The 11,511-nt window shown below is 38.6% G+C and overlaps 1 protein-coding gene across 1 annotated transcript; it reads left to right on the top strand.

Annotated features, from left to right (window-relative positions):
• The first annotated feature begins 9,697 nt into the window (after positions 1-9,697).
• Positions 9,698-11,511, top strand: Sprr1b (small proline rich protein 1B). Its single transcript, XM_031376086.1, has 2 exons — positions 9,698-9,832; positions 10,843-11,511. Exon 2 carries the CDS (start codon positions 10,862-10,864, stop codon positions 11,273-11,275), a length of 414 nt encoding a protein of 137 aa, XP_031231946.1. The 5' UTR covers positions 9,698-9,832; positions 10,843-10,861; the 3' UTR covers positions 11,276-11,511.

Here is an 11,511-nt window from a genome sequence, read left to right as displayed (position 1 = left end):
TCTCTCTCTCTCTCTCTCTCTCTCTCTCTTTTGCTCTCTCTCTTTCTCTCTTTCCTTTTCCTATTCTTTCTCCCTCTTCCCCACATTTTCCTGGCTGGCCTCTTTCTCTCTTCTTCTCTTCTCTCTTTTTCTCTGCCCCCTTTCTTTTCCTGTACCCATTTTTGAGCTCCCCTACCCTTCCCACTAATAAACCTTCTTGATGGCTTGATTTTTCAGGAAGATACCCTGGTTGGGCTAGCTAAGTTAATCTCTCCTACTTCATTATAGTGCTGTGTTTCATAAAACATGACAAAGTCTGTGTACAAAAGGCAAATTAAATTTATTTTGTTAAATAAATATATGCCAATCAAATTAAAATAGAATTAAAAATATACAAACCTAATTCTACTACTTTTTATTTCATAAAATATAGTCTGAAACATTGTCAATAGTTATATATTATGGTCTAAACAAATTCTGCTATATTTTCTATAATCTTCTATTTAAGAAACTCTGAGTGAGGTAACCCAAGCATGGTACATATTCACTTATAAATGGACATTAGCTGTATAGATGATCACACTATAATCCACAAACCGAGAGAAGGTAAGTAACAAGGAGAGCTCAAGGTGGAGACAAACATGGCTCTTCCTAGGAAGGGGAAATAAAACCGATTTATTTAAGGAATTTCAAGCAGGTGAGGATGGGAACAGGAGGGATCAGGCTGGACTTGAGTGGGTAGAGAAAGACAGTACTTGAGTGTAATTGGGGGGATTTGGGGAACAATTTGAAAACCTAGTGCAATGGGAACTCCCTGGAATCTACAAGGGACTCTTAGGAATGGTATATATGGAGCCTGAAAATGCCATCTTCTGTAACCAGGAATGGCTTTCTGTGGTGGGAAATCAATCCAGCCAGAAAACCTCCAACCTACTATTTCTCATGCCTACAAGATATGCTGGGGTAAAGGTGGCACAGCACTTGTGGGAGTATCTAACCAATTACTGATCCATCTTAAGGCACATACCATGAGAGAGAGTTCATGCCTGACACTGTCTGGATGGCCAGGAGCCAGAGGCTGGATGAACCAGAGATCTAGGATAGAACTGACAAAAAATGGTATAATTCCTAATGATATTCTGCTATACTCATAGACGAGACTCTAGCCCAAATGTCACCAAAGAGACTTCAATTCGACAACTGATTGAAACAGTTGGAGAGACAGGGAAACATTAGGCAGAACTCAACGAACCACATGGAAGAGGAGGAAGGATTCTAGGAACCAAAGAGGGTCAAGAACATGTTCCACAGAATCAACTAAGCAGGGATCTTAGGAGCTTGCAGAGACTAACGTGGCAATCAGGGATTCTGTATGGGTCTGCACTAGATTCTCTACATATATGTCATGGTTTTGTAGCTGGGTGTTCTTGTGAGACTCCTAACAGTCGGAGTTAGGGTATTTCTGACTCTTTTGCCTGCTCTTGGAACCCTTTTCCTCCTGCCAGGTTGCTTCATTCAGCCTTGATGTGAGAGTAACTAGTCTTACTTAACTTGTTGTTCAGTGATTGGTTGGTATTTCTGGAAGGCTAACATTTTCCTGAAAAGAAATAGAGGAGGGGTTGATTTGAGGAAAAGGGTAGATGGGGTAAGGATTAGAAGGAGTAAAAAGAGTGGAAACTACAGTCAGAGTGTAATATAAGAGAGAGGAATGAATATATTTTAAAGAGAAAAGAAAAGAGGCAAGTCAGTTCTATTTTCCAAAAAACACAAACTGGTAGATAGGAATAATATCTCAAAACATAAAGGCAAGGTTCAGTGAGAAATTTGGTTCATAAAGACAAGACTGATCTAGAAGGACTTAAGGATGTAAAGTTGCTCAACAAATGAAATATATACATGTATCAAGGATATCTTTCAACCGTCCCCCAACATATACCCAAATTGCCAACCTTAGTTTAAAAAAAATCTTCCTTGAATTTAATGCTGAAACAAGTAAAGATGTTCTATCAAAATCAGTCAATAGTGAGGTCTGAGATAAATGTTAAAAATATCATTTACTCTATGCTTGTTTTTATGGTGGTTTTGAAAAGTACTTTTTCCATATATGCCTGGGGCAAGGCTAGTCATTTGTCTTAGTTAGGGTTTTATTGCTGTGAAAAGACACCATGACCAAGGTGACTCTTATAAAGGAAAACATTTAACTAGGGTTGGTTTACAGAGTTTCATCATGGTAAGAAATTGGGGGGCATGCAGGTAGACATAGTGCTGAAGAATCCAAGAATTCTACATCTTGATCTGAAGGTAGCAGAAGGGGACTGTGTTGCACCCTGGGCAGAGCTCGAGTATATATGAAACCTGAAAGCTATCCTCCACACTGACACACTTCCTCCAACAAGACTACTCTAAGAAAGCCATACCTCCTAATAGTGCCACTCCCTATGGACCAAACATTTTTATACATGAGTCTCTAGGGTGTGTACCTATACAAACCACTACACCATTTATGCTCACTTTACAACTAAGTAAATTGAAGCTGAGGAAAAATTAAGTGGCTTGACCAGTATATGGAATCTGCCTCAAAACCTTATCTATGCCAAGCTGTTCTGTTTCCCAACTGACCCTTAAGTGAGAACATTGAAAAAAAGGAAATAAAATAAAATAAAATAAAATAAAATAAAATAAAATAAAATAAAATAAAATAGAAGCTAGACTGGTTAGCAAAATTCTCTGAAAGTAAACTAAACAACTTTATTCAAGACAAACCACTAACACAAAGCAATGACAATTTTCTCTTCACTGTGGTGGGGCTTGCAGGAAACAGATGTGGATCCTTGTGAGCATGAAATGAATTGCCAAAAGAAGTACCCTGACCTCTGTGAAAAGTTCTGGGAATCACAGACTCAGTAATACAAGGGGTCAGTAGGTTGTGTGCCTTGCAAGCTAAGGATATTTAATAGGAGAAGTGAAAAGACTATTAGTCCTGTCATGTATACTATAGCACTTTACTGTCCACAACAAGATCTGACCAAAGTCCAGTTGTACCCACCTGTAGAAAGATATAGTCCTCCTTTGATCATTCACTTCCCCAGTAAAAGGCACACAACTTTTATTATTATCATAAGCTTTAAGCAGCATTAGAGCCAGGCAGGTATTTATCATTTATGCTATATATTTCCCTGCAATAACTCCAAGTTATGATTTGCCATGCTCCATCTGGGCAACTCTTAACTCCAACTCCCTAGCTGTTATGGCTATGTTTTCATGATTCACTGACCTCATGGTGGCTTCCTCCTCTCTTTACCTTCTCTCTCTCCTTCATTGCTGACTCCAAGCCTGGGAACCCCAACCCCACCTATGTCTATTCTGCCCAGCTACTGGCTATCAGCATCTTTATTTAACTAATATTTAAATTAAGGAGCAAAGTCACATTGTATGAGCTGACTCTCCAGTCCTTGGGAACAACCAGGCTTTGGGGACCAGTATTAAGCATTACTATACAAGGCAAAAGACCAAATCGCAACACATACTTATTTGTATAATATCTATCTTACTTTCATCCTACAAAGATAGAAATCGCACTGTTCCAGAGATTGACACAAAGTATAAAGTATTTGCTACATAGTTTGCCACAGAAAAGTCTGCTGACCTATACTCCCATATACATCAAATGTGATGTATTATGTTTTCATTATATTGTTTTTTAACTTTTATTGCATTATGAAAAATGTTACATGATTTCAATTTATCCGAATTTGTTAACATTAAAAACATATTTTAAGTAAATGGAATTAAATCACATTCTTGTTTCCCTTTTGTACCCCAACTCCTCCCAGAGACCCCTTCTTCAATACCTACAATATATTTTTTGTCATATTACTTAAAATTTATGAAATATTATAACAATAAAAATGAGTATAATAAAAATTATTTGATATAAAACAACAATCAGTTCAACAGTTTTATGTAGATGCTTGTCTACAGCAATACTGAAAATACATACGTTTTTCTCAATATAAATTCTAATTAACTCCAAACATATTAACTGTATATTTCAAAATAATACATCACTACTAGTATTTTCTTTTTTTATTAGATATTTTCTTTATTTACACGTCATATGATTTCTGCTTTCCCAGTTTCCCCTCCAAAAAAAACAGACAAACAAAACAAACAAAAAAACAAAAAAGCAACAAGAACAAACCCTTGTTGCCTCCCCCCTCTCCCTGCCTGCCACCTCACCCTCTCCCACTTATTGGCCCTGGCATTCCCCTACACTGGGGCACAGAACCTTCACAGGGCCAAGGGCCTCTCCTCCCATTGATGATCGACTTTGCAATCCTCTACTATGCACATGCTGTCAGAACAATCAGTCCCACCATATATAGTCCTTGGTTGGTGGTTGAGTCCCTGGGAGCTCTGAGAGTACTAGTTAGTTCATTATATTGTTTTTAAAAACAACATAATTCAATATTATTTTGTTATGGAATTTGTATGTATACAGATACACATTTATATACATAGTATATAATGAGATTTTAGAGAGAACCACTAAAAGAAAAATTTGTACAGAATAATATATATATATATATATATATATATATATATATATATATATATATATTGGTTTTTCGAGACAGGGTTTCTCTGTATAGCCCTGGCTGTCCTGGAACTCACTCTGTAGACCAGAGTAGCCTTGAACTCAGAAATCCACCTGCCTCTGCCTACCGAGTGCTGGGATTAAAGGCATGCGCCACCACTGCCCGGCCAGAATAATATTTTAATGTAATATCTTTTTCTTGAATAGGAGGAATAAAGCACAAATAAGCAAAATATACATTGTCAAAATAAATAACAGACATAAAAAGCAAAAGTCATTGGTATATTTACATATAGAACCAGAAGTATAAAAGATAGAGAGGATTCTGTTGTAGAAAGACTTCTTATGAGTATGTAAAACCTTTACTTTAGACTTTTCACTATGGAATAGTTTTTCCTTTATGTTTTCTTACTGACTTTTTTGTTTTGTTTGTTTGTTTGTTTGTTTTGTTTTGTTTGTTCAAGACAGGGTTTCTCTGTATAGCCCTGGCTATCCTTGGAACTCACTCTGTAGACCAGGCTGGCCTTGAACTCAGAAATCCACCTCTCTGCCTTCCAAGTGCTGGGATTAAAGGCATGTGACACCACTGCCTGGCTCCTTACTGACTTTTAATTAAATTTTTTACTAAGATAATTAGAAAGTCTCATGTAGATATAAAAGGCACACTTTCCGTTTGCTCCAGTGTGAACATTTTGCAAAACTAGTATTTCAAGCAGCAGGTAGACATGGATATAGTCTACCTATCTTATTCATATTTACATCCCATCTCCACTAATAGAGACCATGTCTATCATACCCACTATGTGTTAGTGAAGTTCTCCCCTCCTATGTCAATGGAGACTTGGGGAACTTAGCTCTGCCTCTATACAGTAAACTGTACAACTCCAGTGCTACTGAGGTGGGGCAGAGGAGGCCTGATGGAAACTATAGTTTCCACTATGCCTGTATGGCACCACAATGTTTATGGAGAGCAAGGTGTAACTCTATTGTCACCCAGCAGCCAGCAGCCAACAGACAGCAGCCCCACTCACATGCCAAATGATACTGAGCAGTGATCCTGGACTTTTACCTGGCAGTAATTAGACAGTTTCTCCTTTCTTTTGAAAACACACAAGAAAAAAATATATTTAATGTTCCCCCCAAAAACACATCCCACCACAAGATTTGAATAGCATATGGAATGTCAGAACATAATAAGAAAATAGAAAAGTAAAACCAAAGGGTTGAAAACCTCAAACCAAATGCAAAGAGACAATAACAAAATGATTGCTGCTGTTTCTATCAGGAGTTTTCTGTATCCTAAGAACCTGGAGGTGTTATCAGTCAGGTCAGTCTTGCCCTGAGTTTCCCTCCATACCTGAGATCTTTAGACCATTAACCTTTTATTATGAGCTGGCACGTTAAGATCCATTCTCCTATTAGGCATGATGATATTTTTTTGATATAAAAACATTGGATAGAGTACACATACATACATACATACAACACATACATACACACTACCACCAGCACCACCAAGTTCTCAGCACAAAAGAGATTGATTACCAAAGATGGGCAAATAGGGGGTGGGAGATGAGGTATTGCCTCTGAACCGGTTAAAGGCAGACAGAAAGCAGCAGCAGCAGTAGGGTTTTTTTTTTCTTCCAGAAGTCGGATTTTAAGAGTGTAGTTGATAGTTGATATACCCAGTGCTATTCCATTGGGAATAAACCTAAATTTCCTAGTAGGAATCAATTAAAAGTAGTTTCTTGATGTGGTATAGAAATTTGTATCCACTTCTCTTTCTCAGTGCTAGGATTATATCAGGTTTGAAATTGCGTAGGGTGTGTGTGTGTGTGTGTGTGTGTGTGTGTGTGTGTGTGTCTATTTCCATTCTTGGAAAAGAGGGATTTACTTGGTGGCATAAGATACCTAGTTGGGGTACTATATCTTCTATTATATAGTGACTTCATTTAAAATCATTTCCTATGTGTCCACATTTTAGGAAGCTTCTACAGTGTAAGTTTCTATGTGGATTCTCAAATGACCTTTAGTGTTAGATGCCCTTCCCCATATCCCTTCCTTTACTTTTCTTTCCCATCACCCTTCCCATTTGATTATTTTATTTTAGTTTCTGTTTATCTCTCCATAATGCTACATTCTATTTCTGCTTTCTTGCATCTCACCTCACCCTCAACCTGGTCCATTATTAACTGCCTAACTTCTGAGATTATTCAGATTGAAACACATGTATAGAAAGCTTAAAAGCTAACATCCTCATAAAAGAAAAATATTTTTCAGAATAAGTAATGGCCTGAGGCTAGGATCTTGAAGGAGTTATGGTTTCAAATATTAAAAGCGTATTTCTTTCATCCATGTGGGGCTAAGATTGTTAGTCCCCAAAATACTATGTGCTCCATCTATAGTATTCTTGAGATACCATGGGTTCCCCTGTGCAACATTTCTTGATTAGCTTCCTGCTGACTTCATCTCATTGTTTGATAGTTTTTGCTGGCTCTGTCTCATTTCTCCCGTGGAAGTAGTATATAAGATGCTGTACTTCTCAATAATCTACCTTGACATAAGTCATGGCTTGTAAAGATACCCCAATTAAAAACCCTGTTACCTTTTTGCTAGAGGTCCTCTCTTTTAGGACCCTGTCACTGAAGAATGTCCTGTTGGTCTGGGTCAGTTCTATATTTAACAAATTAAGTAACTCACTGGTCCTATTATCACATAAATAATTAAATTCCTTGTATTAAGACAATTTTAGATGTGTGTTTAATCCACTAAAAAATGCAACACTTCCATTATAGAATGGAAACTCTCACTCTTAAAAACAAAATAGCCAAGGAACATGAGAATAGAGCACCTGGAAACATTTCTTTGTCACACTCTCCTAAGGATTGTTTAAGCAGAGTTATGACCTGTGAGAGGCATTATCATGTTCCAAGGGTGACTGGAAGCAGCCTGACAGGTTAGGCTGAGTTCTGTGCCTCAGTCCCTGTGCCACTGGAGCATACCAGGCAGCTTCACCATTTTCTTTCAAATTTCACTTGAAGCATTTCCTTCAGAGAGTGTCTTACTGTAACACTCTGCCCTCTGATATCCCAATGGCTTCAGTTCTTTTGACTCCAAATACCACCTCTTGGAATATTATTCACAAATATTGCTAACTTGTTGATGTTCCTAATTGCTTATATTGCTATTGTTTTCAATGGCACTAAATACAAAATTTTTGTACCCATAATTTATTATTTATAATAGATTTCTGCCTTCAGTGTGTTCAGTTCAAATGGTTCAATATATTTGTTGTTCTTCACTGATACATCAATGTACCCAGAATACTACCTGATGTACTATAGACTTTCAAAACTTCTTTAATGAATGAACTAAGGAAGCTTAGTTTTTTTAGAGCTAGAGAACACTCAAAATTTTCCATTGTCTTCCAAAACCCACTTTGACTGCATGAAGCATCACGAACACTGAGTACACACCCAAGGAGGGAGGTTCTAGGACATGCCATTACATGAAACTCTGTATCTCACTTTTTCACAAGCCTGACATTTGGCTTGACAATTACCAGATCCAGCTGTCTGTGGTCTGTGTGTCACCAATGGTGTTGCAATCTCCCACAGCACTGAGTCTAAGATCTTGAAATTTTAGATCAAATGGATTGTTTTTTAAGTATAGCAATAGATAAATGTTGGATAAATTAGAGTTTTCTTTAATGCAGTCAAAAAACATAAAAATTATGTAACATTCTTACTTTGTTCTTCACTAGACTGTTTTGAAGTTTTCATGAAGAATAGTAAACAGATGGGATTAAAAGAAACTGATAGAGAACAAGGAAGTATCCATCTAAGAAATAATTTCTCTTGTGTCGATTTCGAAAAAGAGTCAATCAAATACAACTTTCTCTCAATGAGCTTTTTCTCTTATTACCAAACGTTGTTTGCTTAAATTAAATTCCATGGTACACAAGAGAAAATAAACCATTTTTTGTTTTGGATTTTTCAATATTTTAGTCAGCCTTTCTTAATTTTTATGTCAGTTTAGCTGTTTTTGTTTTTATTTTTGGTTTTGTTGTATAAAAACTGAGATATTTTCTTAGACCAATGGCATAGGAAGAAAGGCTTTCTAGTGAATCACGATTTCTGATAAGGAAAGGGGAATGGAGCTGAAGCAGCCTATGCCACAGTGATGGACACTGAGTGAGAAGAAGACCACCTTTACAGGTTAGTGCTGTCCTAGCTTATGAGAGAAACTCTTCATTCTTTCCCTGAAGGAGAAATCCCATGTTAACACAGCTGCTTCATCATGTAAGACATGGTTAAGTTTGAGAATAGATGCTCTCCTCGTCAGTCTTCCCTGAAATCTCTCCTGCATCTCCTACATACTCTTCCTACAGTTTGTGATTATTCTCTTCAAATGTCCATCACCATAAAAGCCTGCTACCAACCAATATACTGATCTCTCCTCATTATTCATATTCCCTGTAACCATGTGCCCAGATCTTTGCCATATTAGATAGAAAAGTGGCTGGACTAAAGCTAAGCCATTGTGACTGTAAGCCTAAAGGTCACCTCAGTCACACAGCTCAGAGTCCCCACTTCTCTCATAGAGATTCCCAGTCTTGTGCCTTTTATTTCTGTATCCTTTCTTGGAGAAATGGCTCTCAAAAGTAAAAAAGTCATTTTAGGATTTTTGACTGTTCTCTTCTTCATTTGTTTTTAGCTCCCTCTTGCATTTAATTCCACTAAATTGTCCCAAGCAGGAGAAAGCAATGCCATTAAGCCATAGCCTCCCTGAAGAGTCGGAAACACCTGCTGGTTATCCCTTACCTACTTCAGATCCTAATCCGCCCAATAAGCCCATCTGAACTAAGGCTCTGCTGGTGACACCCTTAAAACGGGGTTTCTGATACCTGATTTCTCAGGATTGTCTTCTTGCTCTTTCCACCTATATCACCCACCAACCCCTATAAACATCACACTTGACGATAGGGGTATATTATTCAGGGTTAATTCTCAGATGGCATAATTATCAACATGTGAAAATGAAAAGTCACATTACTAGTTTCAACACAAAGGCTGGACCAATAAGTGGGTGAAGCACCTAGGATGAATCATGTCTGACAGGCAAGCAATGAAGATGCAGCAGCCCAAAAGCTCCCATTTACCCTCAGGCAGGTCTTGTTCCTTCTATAAAAAGCCAGTGTGAAGAGGATACTACATCCAATCCCAGCAACCACACTACCTGTCCTCCACATACCAGGTAAGCCTCTCTACAAGGAAACTTTATCATTTACTTAATGTATTTGTGTGGCTTTCATTAGAGCCTCCTTTGCATCATTGCATTTGTGGTGTTTTTTTTCCTTATTATTGAAATTTAGTCATAGTTAAAGTACAGATGTTGGAAACGTTCATTTAAAAATAATCACAACTGAAGGAACTTAAGATATATTTGCTATGGCCCATCAGTTCTTGCCATGTCTGTTTCTGGATCAGAAGCAAAACATGGACTTTTTCCACTGTTAGTGACATCATTGCTTTATCTACAATCTTAATGCTGAGAATTTTATTATTTCAACAAAGACATTTGTTATAGGTTTACCGTGTCTAGTGTTTTGAACTGCTAAAGAATAATTTAGGCTCTACGAATGGCATCTTATTTAGAAAAGTAAGAACTAAAGGCGGTGCCATGAGGCGGTCAGTGGCAGGAGACAAGGGCAAGGGTTATGGTAGTTTGGGAAGGCAAGAAAAATGTCTGAAGTAGTTGCTCTAGAAAAGTTGCCTAAAAAATGGCAATAGCATGTGTTCCGTGCCAGTTGGGCTAATCTGAGCAAGCAGCTATGAGTAGATCTCCTGAGGCAGAGGTGTGTGTGAGCCACATGTGATGTTGAGGCATGCTAGAGTGCCTGCAGACATTCTCCAAGTGATAAAAAATCCTTATTGCAAAAGATCAGTGGGCTCTGAGCATTTTACATTTTTTATTTTTTATACACCATTACATTTCCATGTGAACCGATGTCATCAGTTTAATATTCCTGCTAAAGCCCTATGCTGTGTTGCTGCCTGTGCATTATTATAGGTAGGAGGAGGAGACAACCAGAAAGACACTGCTTGTTTAAAACCAAACACTTTGCCCTTAAGTACCTCCAGAGCAAAGCACCATCAATTGTAGAGAGGGAAAAGAGAATCTTCCCTTCCTAAGACTTTGGAAATGTATCCCCTGTGGTTTCCTGCCAAGCTAATCCCTCCATACATTGTTTATACTGTTTCTAGGTCCACCCATCTTTGAAGAATGAGTTCACATCAGCAGAAGCAGCCCTGCACAGCTCCTCCTCAGCTGCATGAACAGCAAGTGAAGCAGCCTTGCCAGCCACCACCTCAGGAGCCATGTGTCTCACAAGTCAAGACACCCTGTGACACCAAGGCTCCTGAGCCCTGCCACCCCAAGGCTCCTGAGCCCTGCCACCCCAAGGCTCCTGAGCCCTGCCACCCCAAGGCTCCTGAGCCCTGCCACCCCAAGGCTCCTGAGCCCTGCCACCCCAAGGCTCCTGAGCCATGCCACCCCAAGGCTCCTGAGCCATGCCACCCCAAGGCTCCCGAGCCATGCCACCCCAAGGCTCCTGAGCCATGCCACCCCAAGGCTCCTGAGCCATGCCCCTCAACTGTCACTCCAATACTAGCCCAACAGAAGACAAAGCAAAAGTAATGCCCAAAGCTGTGCTTTGGGGAGATGATCACCAATGGATGCTCTCATTTATATTTTAAAATTAAGTACTACAAAGCTTATTTTTAACTTATTAATGCTGGGTCTCTGGGTTTCAGAATTCAGCTGAGAACTTGGTAGCTGTGCTAGTTTGTCCTCTCAGAACTCTTCAGAAAAGAGACCAATTTACAAGGGACTGGGTTCTGTCATGCTCCTATTAAATCTCCTTCTACTCCTGA

The sequence above is a fragment of the Mastomys coucha genome, unplaced genomic scaffold (assembly GCF_008632895.1).
Source record: "Mastomys coucha isolate ucsf_1 unplaced genomic scaffold, UCSF_Mcou_1 pScaffold16, whole genome shotgun sequence".
Taxonomy (NCBI): Eukaryota; Metazoa; Chordata; class Mammalia; order Rodentia; family Muridae; genus Mastomys; species Mastomys coucha.
This window is presented reverse-complemented; position numbering and strand designations above follow the sequence as displayed.